Source organism: Rhinatrema bivittatum, chromosome 12 (genome assembly GCF_901001135.1).
Source record: "Rhinatrema bivittatum chromosome 12, aRhiBiv1.1, whole genome shotgun sequence".
In the NCBI taxonomy this organism is placed as follows: domain Eukaryota; kingdom Metazoa; phylum Chordata; class Amphibia; order Gymnophiona; family Rhinatrematidae; genus Rhinatrema; species Rhinatrema bivittatum.
In genome coordinates, this window is record NC_042626.1 from 64367340 (window position 1) to 64390203 (window position 22864).

The 22864-nt window shown below is 43.7% G+C and overlaps 1 protein-coding gene across 1 annotated transcript in view; it reads right to left on the reverse strand.

Annotated features, from left to right (window-relative positions):
- LOC115074007 overlaps positions 1-22864 on the reverse strand; it is a 69155-nt gene that overhangs the window by 29563 nt on the left and 16728 nt on the right. The window contains exon 3 of the mRNA XM_029573071.1: positions 9764-9834. Coding sequence (XP_029428931.1) covers positions 9764-9834 — 71 coding nt within the window. The remainder of the gene's footprint in view (positions 1-9763; positions 9835-22864) is intronic.

A 22864-nucleotide genomic window follows, 5' to 3' on the forward strand; every position in this document is an offset into this window, starting at 1 on the left:
AGAGAAGTATGTTTAAGAAAATCCTGTGGCATACATTAGCCAGAAGCTGATGGTTCGAGAGAGATGCTATTCAACAGATAAGAAAGAGTCCTTGGCAGTCAAGTGGGTCTTACAGGCCTTGCACTAATACCTGCTGGGATGGCAGTTCATGTTTGTAATGGACCATCAACCATTCCCATGGAAAAATAGAAATAAGGAGTCCAATTCAAAGGTGATGAGCTGGTTCCTGGCCTTACCCAACATCAGGAAAGGAAAACGCTAATGTCCAGAAAGATGTCCCTGATACAGGCAGGTGTTCACCTGAATAAGGCTGAGCTGAGGGGGAGGGTAAGTGAGGGAGTAAACAGAAAACTCCCTCAAACCACTTTAAGGGTCTAGCCATAACCATTTAGTGTGATCCTCCTTAAGGATCAGCTCCACAAGTGATTCTAGATAAATGGTCCAGAAGGGTTAGACAGGCCCTCGGAAGCAGGCAGGAACCCACACTATGAGAAGATCAGCTATGTTTAATGTCTCTGTGAGGCCTGAGCTTTAAGATGAACTGCACCACTTTGCCTGTTTTCTTTACTTTGCAATTTGCTTTCACTGTAAATAAATTGCATAAAAGGAAACAGCCAGAGTCTGCCTCCTTATTTCTCCTGGCTGCTTCCCAAGCCACTATCAGCCATATTACCACAGTCCCCTAAAATACATTTTTTATTAGATATTGACTTGGACCACTGACTGTTCATTGGCAGACAAGCTAGATACATGGGGGTTTTAATTAATATATGCCGATTGCCCATACCATTTGGGCTGACATGAAAGAATGAATGTTGTAAGTTAGATTGCACCATTGTTATTGAAGATATTACTCTTCCCTTTTTTTCCCAGTTATTAGATAGTAACATAGTAATGATAGTAGAAAAAGACCAAGTGGTCCATCTAGTCTGCCCAACAAGCTTATGGTAGTAACTGCTGCTCCATGCAGGTTACCCGCAAGCCTTATGTTAAGGGTAGTAATATTAAAATTCAAAACCAAGCAACTGTCAAACCCATAACAAAATTACTGCCAGCAACATTTTTAAAGGGTGAGCAGCCTTTCTGATAATTCATACAATGCTGCTGCTTGAATGTGCTTTGCTTTTGGACTTGGCCATAGAAGCAGTCCTGCACTTTTTTCCTAATGTCTGATATCAGTATCTGGACTGTAAAAAGTCAGGGCCTTGTGTTGATTGTTGTTTGGATCCAATTCCCTTTCCTTCCCCCCCCCCCCCCCCCCCCATTGAAGTGGAGAGCGATGCTGCAGTTTGTCAAAATCATGTAAGCTAATTGATTTGATTGATTTATATTCCACTTTTCAGCACTTCAAAGCAGATTACGTTTAGGTACAGGACTCCCCATGCCTCCTGTTAGGAGTAGTAGCTGCCTTTCCATGCTGGTTACCTCCCATGCACTCTTTTCTTAATTTCAAACTCTAGCCTTTAGAGATTCATAGTGTTTATCCCATGCCTTTTTGAATTCCTCAGTATCCTGGGATGTATTTCATCTGGCCCTATGGCCTTGTCCACTTCAGTTTTTCTAGCTCTTCCCATACATTCTCTTCTGTAAATAGACTTTTGTCTACCCCACCCCCATCTGTGGTCTTCTCAACCAGCAATGATCTTTCTCCAGGGTTTTCATTTGTGAATACTGAACTGAAGTATTTGTTTAATATTTCTGCCATTTCTTCCTCTCCACACATTACTCCTTGTCACATTTCACTTTCACTATACCACTTCGGGCCTCCCTTCTGTCTCTGATATATCTGAAAAATATTTTGTCACCTCACTTTACCTCTTTGGCAATCCTTTCTTCTGTTTGACAATTTACTTTTCTGATTTCTTTCTTCGACTCTCTCAGTTACACCAGGTATTCTTTCCTGTGTTTCTCTTTTTGGGATCCTTAATATTTCCTGAACGCTGATCTTTTTGCCTTTATTATTTCAGCCATCTCCTTTGAGCACCAGATTGGTTTCTTTTTCCTCTTACTTTTGTTTACTTTTCTAACATATAGATTTGTTGCCTTTGTAATAGCTCCTTTTAATTTGGCTCACTGTTGTTCCACTTCATCCATTTTCTCCGAGTCTTCTTCCTCCAAGAACATCCCCATTTTGACAAAGTCCATAATTTTGAAATTCAAACTTGGGTATTCATGTATCTTCTCTGTCTCGTATTTGCAATATCAAACCATACCTTCTGATCATCACTAGTACTCAAGTGTCCAGACATTTGAAATATTATCCCCATTTGTGAGCACTAGGTCGGATATCACATCCTCCCTTATGGGTTCTATTACCATTTGTTTGAGCAGAGCCCCTTGAAGGGTATCCACTCTTTCTCTCTAGTTACATAAGAACATGCCATACTGAGTCAGACCAAGGGTCCATCAAGCCCAGCATCCTGTTTCCAACAGTGGCCAATCCAGGCCATAAGAACCTGGCAAGTACCCAAAAACTAAGTCTATTCCATGGTACCGTTGCTAGTAATAGCGGTGGTTATTATCTAAGTCAACTTAATTAATAGCAGGTAATGGACTTCTCCTCCAAGAACTTATCCAATCCTTTTTTAAACACAGCTATACTAACTGCACTAACCACGTCTTCTGGCAACAAATTCCAGAGTTTAATTGTGCGTTGAGTGAAAAAGAACTTTCTCCGATTAGTTTTAAATGTGCCACATGCTAACTTCATGGAGTGCCCCCTAGTCTCTCTATTATCCAAAAGCGTAAATAACCGATTCACATCTACCCGTTCTAGACCTCTCATGATTTTAAACACCTCTATCATATCCCCCCTCAGCCATCTCTTCTCCAAGCTGAAAAGTCCTAACCTCTTTAGTCTTTCCTCATAGGGGAGCTGTTCCATTCCCTTTATCATTTTGGTCGTCCTTCTCTGTACCTTCTCCATCGCAATTATATCTTTTTTGAGATGCGGCGACCAGAATTGTACACAGTATTCAAGGTGCGGTCTCACCATGGAGCGATACAGAGGCATTATGACATTTTCCATTTTATTCACCATTCCCTTTCTAATAGTTCCCAACATTCTGTTTGCTTTTTTGACTGCCGCAGTACACTGAACCGACGATTTCAATATGTTATCCACTATGACACCTAGATCTCTTTCTTGGGTAGTAGCACCTAATATGGAACCTAACATTGGGGTAGATTTTCAAACTATGCGAATAGGCCTACTTTTGCTGGCGCATCAGGCGCAAGCAAAAGTACGCTGGATTTTAGTAGATACGCGCGGAGCCGCACGTATCCACTAAAATCCTGGATCGGCGCGCGCCGGCTATACAGAATTGATAGCCTTGCGCGCGCCGATCCAGGATTTTAGTGGATACGTGCGGCTCCGCGCGTATCTACTAAAATCCAGCGTACTTTTGCTTGCGCCTGATGCGCCAGCAAAAGTAGGCCTATTCGCATAGTTTGAAAATCTACCCCAATGTTAGGTTCCATATTAGGTGCTACTACCCAAGAAAGAGATCTAGGTGTCATAGTGGATAACATATTGAAATCGTCGGTTCAGTGTACTGCGGCAGTCAAAAAAGCAAACAGAATGTTGGGAACTATTAGAAAGGGAATGGTGAATAAAATGGAAAATGTCATAATGCCTCTGTATCGCTCCATGGTGAGACCGCACCTTGAATACTGTGTACAATTCTGGTCGCCGCATCTCAAAAAAGATATAATTGCGATGGAGAAGGTACAGAGAAGGACGACCAAAATGATAAAGGGAATGGAACAGCTCCCCTATGAGGAAAGACTAAAGAGGTTAGGACTTTTCAGCTTGGAGAAGAGATGGCTGAGGGGGGATATGATAGAGGTGTTTAAAATCATGAGAGGTCTAGAACGGGTAGATGTGAATCGGTTATTTACGCTTTTGGATAATAGAGAGACTAGGGGGCACTCCATGAAGTTAGCATATGGCACATTTAAAACTAATCGGAGAAAGTTCTTTTTCACTCAACGCACAATTAAACTCTGGAATTTGTTGCCAGAAGACGTGGTTAGTGCAGTTAGTATAGCTATGTTCTTAAATTGAGCGGACTACAAGTGAGCTTGCGTTGAGTATGAACTGAGGCGTATGAAATAAGAGTATAATTCGGAGGATTTTGAACTTAAGAATTTACGCATCATATTGAGATAAGTATTGCTCTTAGTATCAAGATTGAGAAGAAAACTTAAGAAGATTTTTATGATTATGTGATTTATTTTTCACGAGGATTATTTATGCACAAAAAAATCTTAAAAAATATGGACTGACCAATGATTATTTATAAGGTTGAGTTACTATGGTTTAATTACCAAACTATGATACCTATTATGAAGGTCAATATATTGGTGCTCAATTGCGTCAAATGTGTAGTATGAAATAGGAAGGAGGTCAATTTTGTTGAGATTGTAGTTTCCATGACCTGTTCCGAACGGGAATTGATCGTTGTCAAGCATTCTAGTTGAGATTATAAAAATGTAACACTCAGGTACCACAGTGTACAGAAGTCCCACGAGAAATAACTCAAGGTACTAAAGCACAAGAACATGTTGTTTTACTGCATGTTAGTAAATAAGCTCTTAGGAAGATATGTATTTATTTATGAACTTTTGATATTCTGCCTTTTCCCAAAGTTGATCTCAAGGTGGATTACAATAAATTTAAAGGAATAGAGGCTTTATAAAAGCTTGACTCAGTTGTATCCCTATTGTGTATAACACTGTCCCTCGTTAAGAGTTCAAGAAGTTGGGTTAAAGATGTGGGTATTAGTGAAAGGCCTGGCTGAAAATAATAGATGCCTAAAATCTAAAAGGTAAATTTTAAAAGAGTTGCTTGCGTATATGGGCTGAGCATGAGCAAGTCTCATTTTAAAACTGGAAAATTATGTGCATATATGTGCATGCGCTCACAAAGGAATGCATGAAAAAAGGGGCTGATTTGGGATGAGGCAAGGGCGTTCTGGGGTGAGGCCAACATTTATGCATATAGATCCCAATTTTAAATCTGGTGAACATAGTGCGCATTGGGTTGATACCTGCACATATTCACTTCTATTCTTTTTCAGATATGTCAGAATAAAATTCGCTATATCCAAAAACTGACTGGGTGAGGGGGTCTGGGTAAACTGGGGGGAGTGCAGGCTGAAGAACCAGAGGGGTCTTGATGACCTAGAGATAGACTGGACAAACTGGAGGGCTAAGTGGTCAAACTGGTTATTTCCTTCATGCGCACATGTTTTAAAAATGTGCTCACTTGTGCATGCAAAAGCTGACAAGTCCTATGGAAAGTCATACTAATAACGTTTTCTTGCGTAACCACTTATAATTAGGAGCACATATATTCATGCCAGGCTTATTTTAAATAGTACATGTGCACTTGTGTGGATGATTTAGATTTCCAGCGTATGCGAGCTCACACCCATATATGTGCTTATGTGGGCACATGTGTGCTCATTTAAAGTTACTATCCCTGTGAGTAAATTGAAGTTCTAAATTTATGTAAGTCTCAATTGAAAACGTAGATACCTTTGTTATCTAAATGTAGGTGCCTAAGTGAAGTACTGAGAGTTTTTTGAAAATGGACCCAAGTTCTTTTCTTGTAATAAATAGTGCCTTATGCTCATTTACAGCCAACAACCATTTAAAAATCTTCATTTAATATAACTGTAGGATGCATTGCTTAACAATCCCTCTTCCTGGCCGGCCTGCCTACCTGCCTGCTCCTCCAGCCCGGCTCGCACGATCAGCGCCGCCTTCACGGGGCAAGAGCCCATCGAGGTCAGCGACTCCCTCCGCCTCCTGGCCCTACGACCACGTGACAAGCCCCGGACATGCCCGGACGTGCCCTCCCTGAGCTCTTCTGGCCCAATCACTGGGAAAGAGCTGCGCTGCTGTCAGCGCCTGGGAAAAAGCACCCGCTCCCCTTTAAATCGGGGCTCGGCTCAGTGGCACTGCGCACGAAGGAGCGTGCATGAAGGAGCGCGACCTAAGGGGCCTGCCCCTTGGTGTGCCCCCTTGCCCCAAAAACCACCTGGACAGAACTCTGAACTCATGGACCTTGGCTCCTCAGATGACCCCGCTAGCCTTTGCGATATTTATGGTACACTATTTACTTACATAGTCGCTTAATTGTGATTTTATCTCCTATTATACTGTAATACTTTGCTTATTACCACTACTGCCTACTTTGTCTGTATTGCTTATATTTGTAACCTGCGTCTGACTCTACTGACCCCATCTCACTATACCCCCCCACGCCATTTACCACCCCCTGCTCTTAACTCTACAGCTATGCCCCCATACATCTGCTCCAACATTGCAACCTTTCCCATCTCCCGCATACACTTCCCTTCACACACAATCCCTCGCGTCCACCTCACAAACCCGCCAGCTCAGCGCAAATCCCTCCTCCCCATCCTAATCTCTCCTTTAACTCAATTAATCAGACTCACCACACTATCCCTAATCCTATTCAACGCCCAATCCCTCACCAAAAAAAACCCACATTCTTGACGACCTCCTATTAGACTGCAAGCCAGAAATATGCGCAATTACTGAAACCTGGCTCAAAGACACAGATACTGTAATCATAAATCAACTCCCCATCTCATCCTATGACATACTCTCCATTCCCAGACCTAAAAAAAGAGGTGGAGGTATTTTCCTAGCCGCCAAAAAGAACCTCAACCTCAAACTACTGAACACTAACGCACCACCCAAACACGAAATTGGCCTATTCATTTCCCCAGCACTCCAAATCTGCCTTGTTTACACCCCTCCTGTGCTTCTAGAACACAATCCCTCCCCTCTGATAGAATTTATAACTGACAACATCAACATTGAAAAACCTGCCATACTACTTGGAGACTTTAATATACATGTGGACTCCTCACCCCTCTCCCCCTCCTGCCAAACCTTCCTTGATTCTCTTCAGGCCATAGATTTCTCCCAGATTATCTCCGTCCCCACACACAAAGCAGGGCACACACTAGATCTCATCTTCATTAACTCTTGCATCCACTCACCCTCACCAGCCTCCTGTACCCCAGTACCCTGGTCTGACCACTCACTCATTGAGGCTACCCTCACCATAAACACCCCCACCACCTGTAACCCACCCCAAAACAACTCCTTCTCCTTTAGAAGGATTTGCCCCACTGATGAACTTACATCCGCACTAACAGAATCTCTGACCAAACAAGATTGCTCCACATCTGCAACTGCCCTGGCCTCTTGGAATAACATCACCCAAGACATAGCCAACTAACTATGTCCCCTCACCACCCGCAACCAACACCCTACACATAAAAACAACAAACCCTGGTACACCCCAGAACTACTTCAAATGAAGAAAAACCTCAGACAGAGAGAGAGAATCTGGCGCAAAAACCCCACACAGCAACATGCTGCCTCATACAAATCGACTCTACATGCTTACCGACTCTCCATTCTGAAAACCAAGCATGACCACTATGCCGCTAAGATACATGAATACATGTTCAATCCCAAAGCCCTTTTTTCATACGTTGCCACCCTCACCAAATCCGCCCCTCCTCCCATAGCTGACAGCGAAGCCAGCAATAAATGTGAGGAACTAGCCCTCTTTTTCCATAACAAAATAACAAACATCCTCCTTCGCTTCCCCAACACATCCCAACCCACCAACCCTAACGCCACACTAGACTCCTTCGACCTCACATCCTCCAAGGAAGTCGAATCCATTCTCAGAAAGATCAAACCCGCCACCCACTCCTCTGACACCATTCCTACCAAAACACTCCTCACCATTCCCAACACTATTGCCAAACCCCTTGCAGATATCATCAACTGTTCCCTCTCCACAGGTGCAGTCCCTGACACCTTAAAACATGCAGTTGTCAAACCACTGCTTAAAAAACCCTCCCTAAACCCCAAAGACCCAGCGAACTATTGCCCCATCTCAAACCTTCCCTTCATCGCAAAAATTATGGAAAAGGTAGTAAATACTCAACTCATGGAATACCTCGAAGACAATAATATCCTACACCCATCTCAATTTGGCTTTCGCAAAAATTGGAGCACAGAAACACTCTTACTCTTGCTCACTGATGCCCTCCTTTTTGGCCTAGATCGGGGTCATAGCTACATTATCGCCTTCCTTGATATCTCCGCGGCCTTTGATACGATAAGCCACAAACTCCTCCTTTCACGCCTAATTGACATTGGAATATCTGGCACCGCCCTTCTATGGTTCAAATCATACCTTGAGAATAGAAAATTCTCTGTTAAAATAGGAAACTCAGAATCCACACACCTCCCCCTCACCCAAGGAGTCCCCCAAGGCTCCTCCCTCTCCTCCACCCTATTTAACATATACCTCCTGCCCCTATGACAACTACTCTCTCAACTCAGTCTCAAATTCTACATCTATGCGGATGATGTACAAATCATCATTCCCATACAAGAATCCATCGTCGCTACGCTAAAACACTGGGAGAAATGCCTCTCCTCCATCAACTCCTTACTCACTAACCTCCACCTCGCCCTCAACTCCTCGAAAACTGAACTACTCCTCATACATAACCACCAAACACATAAGCTCTCACCAACTAATGACCCTGCCTACAGTTCCTTTGCCTCACAGCCTCCAGTAAGAAACTTGGGTGTCCTAATTGATCAACACCTAAACCTAAAAAAATGATCAACTCTGTCCTAAAAGAAGGATTCTACAAGCTCAATATTATAAAAAAAATAAAACCCATACTTCACACCCACAATCTCAGAACGGTCATCCAAGCCACCCTCTCATCCAAACTAGACTATTGCAACTCATTGTATTTAGGCCTCCCCTACTCCACTATCAAACCCTTACAAATGCTCCAGAATGCCACCGCAAGAACCATCATGAACGCACGTAAATCCGACCATATTACCCCCTACTTAAAGACCTCCACTGGCTCCCCATCCCAGCCCACATCCTATTCAAGACCCTCACTATCATTCACAAATCCATATATAAAAACAATTCATCCTGGCTCAACGAACCCCTTCGCCTCACACACTCCTCCCGCCCAACCAGAGCAAACCTCAAAGGCACTTTGCACATCCCACCTCTCAAAAGCGCCCACCTCACCTCAACTAGGGACCGCGCACTATCAATTGCTGGTCCCAATCATTGGAATGCCCTACCCACTAATCTCCGCCTAGAACCCTGCCCCTTCAAATTCAAGAAAATGCTCAAGACCTGGCTCTTCCACCAGGCTTACCCTGACTAGACTCACGCAATTCACCATGTCACCATTTTGCCTCACCATCTTACCGCCAATTCCTGCCCACTAAGTTATCTGTAATCATGTTATGTTATTATGTTAACATGTTACCTATCTAGTTGATTCTTTCAGGCTCTCATATATAGTCTATGCTAACTGCAACACTGTTGTTGCTTAAGTTCCACTTGTTGTCCCTCTTCACCCGCTCCCTGTTCTTTGTAAATTTCCATCTGAAGTTTTAATGTAAACCGACATGATGTACCTACTAATGTCGGTATAGAAAAACTGTTAAATAAATAAATAAATACATTTTATAACTATGATAAAAGTGTAGTAGAAATAGGGTTAAAATCTACATCCTTGGTGGATGTAATCAGAGAATGCCTACCCTGTCTGCTCATTTGTCACATGCATACAGTGGACTTTTGCTGATTGTGAAGAGATAGAAACTAAGTGCCATAATGTTTGGAGATCAGTATTCAAATAAATATTTTACTTACATTAAAAGAGTAATTGTTGTAGAATCTATCTTCTAACTTAGCTCCCCATTCTGCAGGGTCAAAGTTTGTTTCTGAAAAAATAAATAACATCACAATGAAACATAAAAACAAAGAATAAGACACTTGATATGGACCATAATGTGTTTCTAATTTGTCAGATTTCCTTCTTTGCAATACCATAGATATTACTTGATTTCCAGCAATGAAGAATACCACATTTCTTCAAAGAAACATGGAAATATAGAAGAAATTAGATTATCCTTTGAAGTTGATGGGGGAGGAGATTTCTCCTAAGGATGATGTTAGATCCCTTGGGGTACAACTGGAGTCTACTTTGAGTTTTGAAAAACATATCTACATTTGGTAAGAAATAGCTAATTGAGAATTAAATTGCTTAAACAAATTAAACCATTCCTGGATATTACAGTTTTGAGGTCAGTGGTTTTTGCTTTAGTGCTGACTTATATTGATTACTGCTAAAATTATTTGAAAATTGCTGATCATTCAGAATACGGCAGCTCATTTTGTGACTGGACGTTCTAGAAGAACTCCTTCTGGGCCATTATTATTGGATTCGCATTGGCTCCCAGTGGGTGCCAAATACAAGTTTAAGAATTTGGCTCTGGCCTTTAAAACTAAAAGGAATAGGTTCACAGCAGTTGAAAAATTGTCTCAGCTGGTATAAGCCTAGTAGAAGTCTGAGATCTTTGAAAGGGCATTACTTGAGATTTCAAGAGGTTAAAATGTTTTGACATTCTCGCCTGAAGGTAAAATCTTTTTCAGGAATGATTCCCCAACTTTGGAATAATTTGCCTCCCAATTTGAGAGAAGAAAATAATCTGTTAAAATTTAGGAAAGCTTTAAAACTTGCTTGATGAAAGACATTTTGTTACGGTTTGTGGGTATGAGGACCCTTGGCCCGAGGTGCGAGTTGTTACAGCCTGTGGGAAGGAGCACCACAGGTCCGCACCATCAGGAGGCGAAATACCGGCACAGCGGAGAGCTCTAGGCACAGTGATGGAGAGGCCCCAGGGACCAGGAGCTAACCCCCACAGGGTGGTAGGTTGAAGGTGATTCTTGGAGAGTGTCCCTGGAGAGAGAGGCGCATGTGAACCACGGAGCGGTAGGCGCAGGGATGTCAAGTAGGAGGTTCTCCGGGAGGTCAGCCCCAAGGGGGCAGAGCTGCAGCGTGGTGGACGTAAGTAAGAGACGTAGACCACTCACGGGGTAGGATAGTCCAGTCCCAAACCCAGCTGCTGACGTAGGCTGGAACCCGGAGAGCGGAGGTATCACCAGCGGTGCAGCCATGAACTGGCCCGAGGAGTGGAACGGGGCTGGACCTCAGGAACAAGCTGAGGTCCAGCCCCGTGGAGCAGGGCGGTACTAGGTAGTTCTCTTGAATAGAAGCGCAGCCCGAGGAGCAGGCAAGCGCAGCCAGTCTTGGTAAGGATACACCCACAAAGCAAGAAGGGAGCCGATCTATGAAAACCGTAATGGTGTCAGCAAAAAAGATAGATGCGGACGTCTTTTAAAATCATTTATTGTAGGGGAGACGCACAAACTGACTGACTCAGGCCAAGTTTCGCCACTCCTCAAGTGGCTGCCTCAGGGGCTATGATAAAATGCATAAATATTAATACATATAAATGTGTACACATATTGACTAATAAAAAACCAAAGTGTAACACATAACTTACACAAATAAAAATACTGAATGTGACAGACATGAAAAATGATTGCAGCTAAATTGGCTTGCAAATAAAAACAGTTTAAATATTAAAAAAAAAAAAAACTAATTTTGAGCACAAGAAACTTTAAAAAGTGATTCAATCATTCAAATATAGTGAATACGATGTATAAATAGATAAAATAATGAATAAAACAGAAGGGAAAAATATAAAATGGCTATATTTGTATATGTTTAAAAATTTAAACTGCACACATAAAGAAATAATATGAATTATTAAAATATACTTAAAATGACAAAAATAAAACAAAAAAATTGTGCACAATTCATTTTGAAAGCTAGTTGGGAAATTACCTGAACTTTTCTAAATCTGAACAAACATATGCCGTACTGTATTAATAGTGACCAGCACAAGTCAATGCATTTCTGCAACAAAATGGTTTAATAAGTATTTTTTAAAAAATGTTTTTGATGTATGCAACTAAAACAGTAATCAAGATGTAATAATATGTATGTGTATATATCACTCTATATACACTGTGTATGTCCGTGACCGGTCTGCTCGCGGTGAATTGGTATTGCATGTGCACAAAAGTTTGTTTAATGAAGACTTCTACTAAAATCAACCAACAACATATTTATTAGCCAAAAACAACGTTAACCTCTCATAGATTCAGCTTTTTCTCACTTGAAGCTGAAAAACCTAATGACTATTGTATGCTACTGATAGCGGTAAAAAATGTGCACTCGCTAAGGTCAAACGGGAGCAATCCAAAAATATGTGACAAGAAATTCAAAAAACTAAAAGAAACAAAGAGGCTAGTAATGAATCATTACTTCTTACCGTTTAGACCAACTTCAGAAATGTAGTATCCACTCTAAATGAAGTATCTGCGTCCGCTTGTAGTAGGGGATAATTTAAAGGGGATAAAAAGTCGCCAAAGCTCAAAAAACACCGGACAGCGTATGGATGGAGATGAATACTAACTAGATAGTGCCAATCTCACATACATGCCCATTTACCCAAGACTTAGCTAAGAGCATGCTCTCTGGAGAAGACTACACGAGCCAATAGTGAATCTCCACAGGAAGAAGTTTCTTGTTTTGCTTTTTCTGTTTTTGTTGGGAGTATACAATGAACCTTTTGTTTAATGGCCTAGGCTATACAGTCTTGCATGTGAGATATGTGCCTAGTTGCACTGGCCAATGGCACTCTAGCATGCAAGGTCATGTGGCTCCCAACCCTTTTACCTAGTGAAACTGTTGCGTTCGTGCCTCTTCTCGCCCCTCACTCCACCCTCTCTACCTTGGGAGCAACTCCCTTCAGCTCTGACGGACAGATGCAGTCGCGGCTTCTTCCTGCCTCTTGGTCCCGATGTCGGCTTGATGCTACGGATCCGCCATGTTCCTGATGACGTAAGGGCGCGCACGCTCCAGACTTTGTACCAGCAAGGGCACGAACCTCGGGGGCGTCCCCCCCATAGTGACGTCACCCATTTCCACTTTAAAAGGCCTTTGTTTGCTACCTTCTAATGAGTTAGCAAGGACCTCCAACAGGACTTGCTTCGGTTGTCCACGATACTTGCAACTACGAAACGAGTCAGCGAAGGGAATCCTTCTCCACTGCTCGGCCTTTTCAAACTTACCAGGAGTACCCGCTCCACGGGGGCTCCGCTCTCTCTTCTTGATTTCAGATTGCCGGAATACTCAGAAGACTCCCCATTGCCTGGAAGCGATCGCAGACGTGAACACAGTGAGTTCTATTGTACATAGGAATCGGTACTCGCTCCACGAGGATCTATATTCCTATAGCTCTGAAGACTCCCTTCCATCCAGATGTTATCGCAGGTACGGAGATCGAGAGTTATATTGGCAAGATTGCAGATAGGAACCGGTACTCGCTCCATGAGGGCCCATGTTCCTAGAATCCTTTACAGACTTTCTTCTACTCTAGAAGCCATATCATATACAGCTATTGTGAGTTCTTATTACAGACTGTTTAGAGGAACCAGTACTTGCCTACGGCTCCTGTTCCTGAATATATGGAAGACTCTCTGTGACATAGAGACCATTGCAGACATCTACTATTGTGAGTGTACCATCTTGTATCCAGTATACCCTGTCTACTCACTACTTCTAGTCTCTCTCTACAGCTCAGCAACCCAGAGATTATATTCCAGTATCAGAAGGACTTCAGCCCTGCTGAACACATCGACTCACTACTGCCACCTCTGGTGGTCCAGCTTCCAGTCTAATAAAGAACTATTGTGTTTATTTCATATTCTAGCCTAGCCGGTGGTTCCTCTCAGGATCTCCTCCTGGGGGCGCTGTCATCTGCCATCGGCCCAGGGATTCACCATTTCCTCCAAGTGGTCATTCCTTACACTACTATCACTCTGTGGGAGCCAACCACTACCGACCACTACCACCGCTTACGGAAATATTATATAGATAGCTACCTTCTCTTTCTATGGGACTTGCCAGCAGCCTATATATAACAGATTGCTACTCCGTAGCAGAGGCATGATAGATAGCTATCTCAGTAGCGAAGTACAATATACCTATTGTTAGCTCCTCTCCTCAGAAAAGTACCATTGAATAGATTACCAACTCCTCTTCCCTGGGGAATTGAACCATAATAGATTGCTACCTCCTTCCCTTACAGGAGCTTCTACAGCAGTTCGCTAACAGATTACTAACTCCGCCTTTCTGGCGGGGTAAGCTCTACAGATAAGAACATAAGAACATGCCATACTGGGTCAGACCAAGGGTCCATCAAGCCCAGCATCCTGTTTCCAACAGTGGCCAATCCAGGCCATAAGAATCTGGTGAGTACCCAAAAACTAAGTCTATTCCATGTTACCGTTGCTACTAATAGCAGTGGTTATTATCTAAGTCAACTTAATTAATAGCAGGTAATGGACTTCTCCTCCAAGAACTTATCCAATCTTTTTTTTTAAACACAGCTACACTAACTGCACTAAACACATTTTCTGGCAACAAATACCAGAGTTTACTTGTGCGTTGAGTGAAGAAGAACTTTCTCCAATTAGTTTTAAATGTGCCATATGCTAACTTCATGGAGTACCCCCTAGTCTTTCTATTATCCGAAAGAGTAAAAATCCGATTTACATCTACCCGTTCTAGACCTCTCATGATTTTAAACACCTCTATCATATCCCCCCTCAGCTGTCTCTTCTCCAAGCTGAAAAGTCCTAACCTCTTTAGTCTTTCTTCATAGAGGAGCTGTTCCATTCCCCTTATCATTTTGGTAGCCCTTCTCTGTACCTTCTCTATTACAATTATATCTTTTTTGAGATGCGGCGACCAGAATTGTACACAGTATTCAAGGTGCGGTCTCACCATGGAGCGATACAGAGGCATTATGACATTTTCCGTTTTATTCACCATTCCCTTTCTAATAATTCCCAACATTCTGTTTGCTTTTTTGACTGCCGCAGCACACTGAACCAACGATTTCAATGTGTTATCCACTATGACGCCTAGATCTCTTTCTTGGGTGGTAGCACCTAATATGGAACCTAACTTTGTGTAACTATAGCATGGGTTATTTTTTCCTATATGTATCACCTTGCACTTATCTACATTAAATTTCATCTGCCATTTTGATGCCCAATTTTCCAGCCTCACAAGGTCTTCCTGAAATTTATCACAATCTGCTTGTGATTTAACTACTCTGAACAGTTTTGTATCATCTACAAATTTGATTACCTCACTTGTCGTATTTCTTTCCAGATCATTTATAAATATATTGAAAAGTAAGGGTCCCAATACAGATCCCTGAGGCACTCCACTGCCCACTCCCTTCCACTGAGAAAATTGTCCATTTAGTCCTACTCTCTGTTTCCTGTCTTTTAGCCAGTTTGTAATCCACGAAAGGACATCGCCACCTATCCCATGACCCTAGAATCATCTCATGAGGAACTTTGTCAAATGTCTTCTGAAAATCCAAGTACACTACATCTAGCGGGTCACCTTTATCCACATGTTTATTAACTCCTTCAAAAAAGTGAAGCAGATTTGTGAGGCAAGACTTGCCTTGGATAAAGCCATGCTGACTTTGTTCCATTAAACCATTTCTTTCTATATGTTCTGTGATTTTGATGATTAGAACACTTTCCACTATTTTTCCTGGCACTGAAGTCAGGCTAACTGGTCTGTAGTTTTCCGGATCGCCCCTGGAGCCCTTTTTAAATATGGAGGTTACATTAGCTACCCTCCAGTCTTCAGGTACAATGGATGATTTTAATGATAGGTTACAAATTTTTACTAATAGGTCTGAAATTTCATTTTTTAGTTCCTTCAGAACTCTGGGGTGTATACCATCCGGTTCCGGTGATTTACTACTCTTAAGTTTGTCAATCAGATCTACCACATCCTCTAGGTTCACCGTGATTTGGTTCAGTCTATCTGAATCATTACCCATGAAAACCTTTTCCAGTACGGGTACCTCCCCAACATCCTCTTCAGTAAACACCGAAGCAAAGAAATAATTTAATCTTTCCGTGATGGCCTTATCTTCTCTAAGTGCCCCTTTAATCCCTCGATCATCTAACGGTCCAACTGACTCTCTCACAGGCTTTCTGCTTTGGATATATTTTAAAAAGTTTTTACTGTGAGTTTTTGCCTCTACAGCTAAAATAGCTGCTTTCATCTCTCCTTTTAACCATGCCGGTAATCGTTTAGCCTTCTTTCCACCTTTCTTAATGTTTGGCATACATCTGGATTGTGCTTCTAGGATGGTATTTTTGAACAATGACCACGCCTCTTGCACACATTTTACTTTTGTAGCTGCTCCTTTCAGTTTTTTTCTATTTTTCTCATTTTCTCATAGCTAGCTCCTTCCCTCTGGAGGAGCAGATCATGACATATTGCTACTCCTCCCCCTTTCAGTAGAAAAGCAGAACAGATTGCTAACTCCGCCCTCCTGGCGGGGTGAGCGACAGCAGATTGCTAACTCCTCCCCTCTGGAGGAGAGTGTAACAGAAACCTTAAGACCAAAACTACACAATGAAATGACATAACCAGAAAGTTACGTTTCAAAACATGTGACCACTTTATTTAACAAGATACCAAATAGCACATGACATTGTAACTAAAATGACCAGCACACTGAGGGGTAGATTTTAAAAGGTGCGCACGAGTGCGTGTGCGGGTGGCGTGTGCAGGGGGGGGAATTTTACCAAATTACGCACAGTGACAAAATCGGGCCTTCCTCCGTTCTCTCCCAGTCTGTTCCAATTAAGGAGTGAATTGGGAGGGAACCTCCCTACCCCCTGCTTAACCTTCCCTCTCTATCCTGACCCCTAAGCCCTTCCTACCTATGCATATTTTTTTGTTTCACTACTTACTGCTCCTCCGGAGCAGAAGCAGTTTGTGTGCGCTGACTGGCTGCCAGCACGTGCTTCCCCAGGACAGCAGCTAATGGCCGCTGTCCCGGCTGGCCTGGTCCTGCCCCGCCCTTCCCTTCCCCGCCCCTCCCCTGCCCCTGGTCCGCCCCTTTTTAAGGGCTTGGCACTTGTGCGCATATTGGCAGTTACACATGTGGCCGGGCTCTTTTGAAAATGCGCACAGCTTGTGCAGAGCCCAGCCACACACGTAACTGCTGGAATTTGTGCAAGTGGGCGATTTAAAATTCGGCTGTGAGTGTAGAACTATATATAGTTACAAATGGCAACATGATATATACAGTACTAGCATATTATCCTTTTACAAAATCATGATTACAGCAAAGAACATAGAAAGTGGAAGTTGCAACCCAATAGCTACAGTACAGCTCTAATGTTAGAGCTGATACCAGCAGAACCATGTGATGGCAAGTGAAGGCCCAGACAGTCCATATTGAAAGAGTGCATTCAAAGGGGGGACAGCCTAAGAGCTAAGGCAGCAGAGTGCAGCATGGAGGCAGCAAGACCCGGAGATAATACAGTAGCATAGAGGCCGGACCCCCTGCAGATGACACAGTAGCATTGAGGAAGGAGTCCCAGGAGAAGACACAGCAGCATGGAGGCAGCAGCAGGATGAGAAGAGAAGAGACATCATCAGGACCAGGAGATGAGACATGATGAGAAGAGACACCAGCAGCAGGATCAAGAGATGAGACCTGATAGGAAGAGACACCAGCAGGACTGTGACTGGAGACTGCAACAAGGAGGCAGGGCTATGGGCAGAGCATAGAGGAGGGCATAAGAAGTAGGCAGCAGGACAATATATGACAACAGTAAACCATCCCCATCATCAAGCTGGCATAGGAACTCTGTAGTGATTATTGGCCTGGCTTGTTTAGACAAATCATTTCTGAGTGAAATTTGTGACTCCTTAAAAGGTTTACTATTTGGAGGGGAGGCTCATAGTCCTTTTCCTTGCCTTGGCTTTTGGCTGGTTGGGGTGCATTTGTTTAGAAGGTCTACTCCTGAGCCATCCCAATAGCCAGGGACTGCTGCGTGGAGTTGATTCCTGGGAGGATGGGGATGGCACTGATGGAGGCTTTGGCAATCTTTCAAATAGTTGGGTAACAGCAGATGTCAGGTTGTTGACAGAGGTGGCAATGGTGGTAAAACTCTGCCCATGTATGGTGCAGTTGGAAGCCATGCCTTCTCTGTATGCGATCAATGGTTTCGTGGACCTGCTGTTCCTCTGCTGCTGGTGCTGCAGTTACTGCTGGTGCTGCAGGTGGAGGCTGACACACTGTCTGAGGGACAAAACCTGGCATGTCTGGGCTGATGGCCTGATCAGGCTGGGTGTCCTTAGGATCTGACTGGAGAATGGGCGTGCTGGAGCGAGGTGGAGACTGGCCAACTTGGTCCCATGGCATCAGGCTAGAGAGTGTAAAGTTCATGTCCAGTTGGAGGGGTTAGCAAAGAGGTGCAAACAGATGTTGTTCTTCTAGTGGCTGCTGCTGGAATTGCTCCTCTTCCTCTCCCTCACTCCATTGTGACTGAGTGCCCAATTGGATGGTTGTGGTACGAGCTGCTGCTGCTGCTGCATGGATGGTCCCTGGGGCTGCGCTGCTGGTCAAGGGGGCTTCACAACTGGTACCAGTGATTTCCTGGGTGAGAGATATGGAAACTAAGAAGAAGACTTAAGTCTAAATGCTATGAAATACGCACATGTGATGTTTGGCATTAGATGTGCTCTTTGCATCAATCCACCAATTTATCTATGTGAGCATCTTATGCCAAAATATGTGTACAGGTGAGGTGAACTTACTGATCCCAGCTTATGTGGTGTCTAGGGCCTCTTCCATCCCCTTAAATACGTCTGGTCCCAGACGTTCAATCAGGCGCTGTCCCATGGGAGTCAGGACGATGGGTCAAGGGACTCTTCCTCCTGTCTGTTGGTGCTATTTGTTCCTGCTCACCACCTTGGTCTTGAGCGTGCCCTTTATATCATGGTAACAGTGGCCAACCTGCTCTCCAGACCGCCTTATTCAACTATGATGGGTTATGGGCCTGGGTAAAGGTGTGCTATATCTGTCCTTTGACTGCCCTGGATGTCTTTGCTGCACAATTCTCAAAGCACATACTGTAGTTATTGAGGACCCCAGCAATCAGTATCTTGTTGTCCTCAACGCTGAACTTTAAGGCCCTTAGATGAGTCTGCCCTGCTGCCTGGCTACCGGATGAGTGAGTTGCCATTTCCACTTTCAGAGAGGTGTAACTATACTCTTTCAGTATATTTTAGAAAAGTAAAGAAAAGCAAAAGAAAAAATGAAACCTATCTGGTTCTCAAAGGAGGTGGCTGACAAAATAAAGGCTAAAAGAACAGCGATCAAAAATATAAAAGATCCCAAAGGGAGGAGCACAAAGAGGAATATGGTAGAACTGAGGGAGACAAAAAAGTCAAAGCAGAAGAAAAAAGTTAAGCAGAAGAAAGGATTGCCAAAGAGGTAAAGAGAGGTGACAAAACATTTTTCAGATACATTAGAGAAAGGAGAAAAGTTCAAAGTGGTATAGTGAAACTGAAAGGTGAAAAGGATCAATGTGTGGAGAGAGACGAAGAAATGGCAGAAATATTAAACAAATACTTCAGTTCGGTGTTCACTAAAGAAGACCCTGGAGAAGGACCGTCGCTAGTTAACAAGAAACTGGAGGGGAGTGGAGTAGATGTAACTCCATTTACAGTAGAGAATGTATGGGTAGAGCTGGGGAAACTGAAAGTGGACAAAGCCATGGGGCCTGATGAGGTTCATCCCAGGATATTGAGGGAGCTTAGAGGTGTGCTGGCGGGTCCGCTGTGTGACCTGTTCAATAGATCCCTGGAAATGGGAGTGGTGCCGAGTGATTGGAGAAGAGCGATGGTGGTCCCGCTTCACAAGAGTGGGAGCAGAGAGGAGGCTGGAAATTACAGACCAGTTAGCCTCACCTCGGTGGTGGGAAAAGTAATGGAGTCGCTGCTGAAAGAAAGAATAGTGAATTATCTACAGTTGGGAGAATTGCTGGATCAGAGGCAGCATGGATTCACCAGGGGAAGATCCTGTCAGACAAATCTGATTGACTTTTTTGACTGGGTGACTAGGGAATTGGATAGAGGAAGAGCGCTCAATGTCATCTACTTGGATTTCAGCAAAGCTTTTGATACGATCCGCACAGGAGGCTGGTGAATAAAATGAGAAGCTTAGGAGTGAGTGCCGAGGTGGTGGCCTGGATTGCAAACTGGTTGATGGACAGAAGACAATGTGTGATGGTAAATGGAACTTACTCTGAAGAGAGAGCTGTGTTAAGCGGAGTGCAGCAAGGATTGGTGTTGGGACCAGTCCTGTTCAATATCTATGTGAGCAACATAGCAGACGAGATAGAAGGTAAGGTTTGTCTTTTGGCGGATGACACTAAGATCTGCAACAGTATGTCATTACGCCTTACTAGTTCTACTGACTGTCGGGCACTGAAGTACACCTTTGTCCGACTGTATTGTTCTTGTTCTTATGTGTAAAACGCAATAAAAATTGTTTATACAAAAAAAAAAAAAAAGATCTGCAACAGAGTGGACATGCCGGATGAAGTGGAGAGAATGCGACGGGATTTAAGGAAGCTGGAAGAGTGGTCGAAGATATGGCAGCTGAGATTCAATGCCAAGAAGTGCAGAGTCATGCATATGGGGTGTGGAAATCCGAAAGAAAGGTATTCGATGGGGGGTGAAGGGCTGATGTGTACGGAGCAGGAGAGAGACCTTGGGGTGATAGTGTCTAACGATCTGAAGTCGGGGGAACAATGTGACAAGGCGATAGCTAAAGCCAGAAGAATGCTGGGCTGCATAGAGAGAGGAATATTGAGTAAGAAAAGGGAAGTGATTATCCCCTTGTACAGGTCCTTGGTGAGGCCTCACCTGGAGTACTGTGCTCAGCACTGGAGACCATATCTCCAAAGGGACAGACAGGATAGAGGCGGTCCAGAGAAGGGCGACCAAAAAGGTGGATGGTCTTCATCGAATGACTTATGAGGAGAGGTTGAATATGCACACCCTGGAGGAAAGGAGGAGCAGAGGTGATATGATACAGACTTTCAGATACTTGAAAGGTTTTAATGATCCAAAGACAACGACAAACCTTTTCCGTTGGAAAAAAATCAGCAGAACCAGGGGTCACAATTTGAAGCTCCAGGGAGGAAGACTCAGAACCAATGTCAGGAAGTATTTCTTCACAGAGAGGGTGGTGGATACCTGGAACGCCCTTCTGGAGGAAGTGGTGAAGACCAAAACTGTGAAGGACTACAAAGGGGCGTGGGATAAACACTGTGGATCCATAAAGTCTAGAGGATGTGAATGAAAGAGTGACTTGCGGGAATGACAGCTACTACCTGGAGATAATACCCGTATTCAATAAACATACACACAGTTAGTATGACTCCAACATTGCTCTGTGCTTCAACGGCAAGAGGAAATGTGGAAAAAAGGATTTGCATTCACAAAAAAGCGGGGCGTAGCTTGCTTGTTACGGCGGTTACTACCCCAAACCAAATAAGCCTGATACTTCACTTTCAATGCATATCCAGCGTAGCTCTCTGCTTCAACGGCAGGGGGGAATGAAGAAAAGATTACTCATATTCAGACAACAACAAGAAGGACTGAATTACATAGACTGGGCAAACAAATAAGCATGGGTGTAGCTTGCTTGTTATGGCAGTTATTATCCCGAATCAATTAAGCCTGATACTTCACTTTCAATGCATATCCAGCGTAGCTCTCTGCTTCAACGGCAGGAGGGAATGAAGAAAAGTGGATTTATATTCAGACAACAACCAACAAGGACTGAATTGCACAGGCTGGGTAAACAAATAAGCGTGGGAGTAGCTTGCTTATTGCGGCGGCTACTACCCCTAACCAATTAAGCTAGATACTTCACTTAGATGCAGCTCCAGCACTGCTCTCTACATTAATGGCGGGGATGGAAGAGAAATAGAGCCATAAGGTTACTAAGGGCCAAGAGTAACAGATAAGTATGAGAAAAAAAACAAGTGTGAAAGCTTGCTGGGCAGACTGGATGGGCCGTTTGGTCTTCTTCTGCTTTCATTTCTATGTTTCTATACTCACTCTTGCTCTCACTCTCTGCTCCCCTCTCTTTCCCCCTCCCCCCCTCCGCACCTGTCCTGCCAACTCCCCTCCCCTCTGCCCCATCTATCTATCTCTAGCCTGCTGTCCTCCTCCCGCCACATTTGCCTGCCTATCCCCTTTCCTCTCCCACCTCCTCCTATCCCTTCCTTCCTCCCTATCTCTACTCCTGTCCCTGTGCCTACTGCTCTTCCTATCACTCCTGCCCCCCCCCCTCTTCTCATGCCTCTCACACTCCATCCTCTCCAGCTCACCACTACTCACCACCACCATCACTCTTCACCAATACCACCATCACTCCTCCTCACCACCACCACCACTCTTCACCAACAATACCACCACCACCACTCCTCCTCACCACTACCACCACCACCACCGCTCCTCCTCCAACACACAAAGAAAGACAGACAGACAAACTTGACAAAAAACAAAAACAGGATGCTGGACTTGATGGATCCTTGGTCTGGCTCAGCATGACAAAACTTATGTTCATATGTAGCTCTGCTTTTGTCCTCTGGTAGCCTCCGAGGCTTGGACAAGTTTCTCTAGCTGAATAATAACTGACCTTTGAATGTTAATTTACAGAGACGTGTCTTAGAGCATGAATCGGCTGCCCAGTTCCTCAGCCAGAGCAACCGTCTTGCTCCAACAGATAAAGCTAGAGTCTTTGAAGTAATCCTAATAAGATCATATAAACCATCTGAGATGTATGCAGTTGCAATACTCGAGTCTTGCAACATCTTCTTCTTTTGGAAGCTGTTGAATCCAGCGCAAAAGAGCACTCACTACACAAAATTGTGAAAATTGCCACCTGAACAGATATCACTTGAAGTGAAGATATGCTTCAA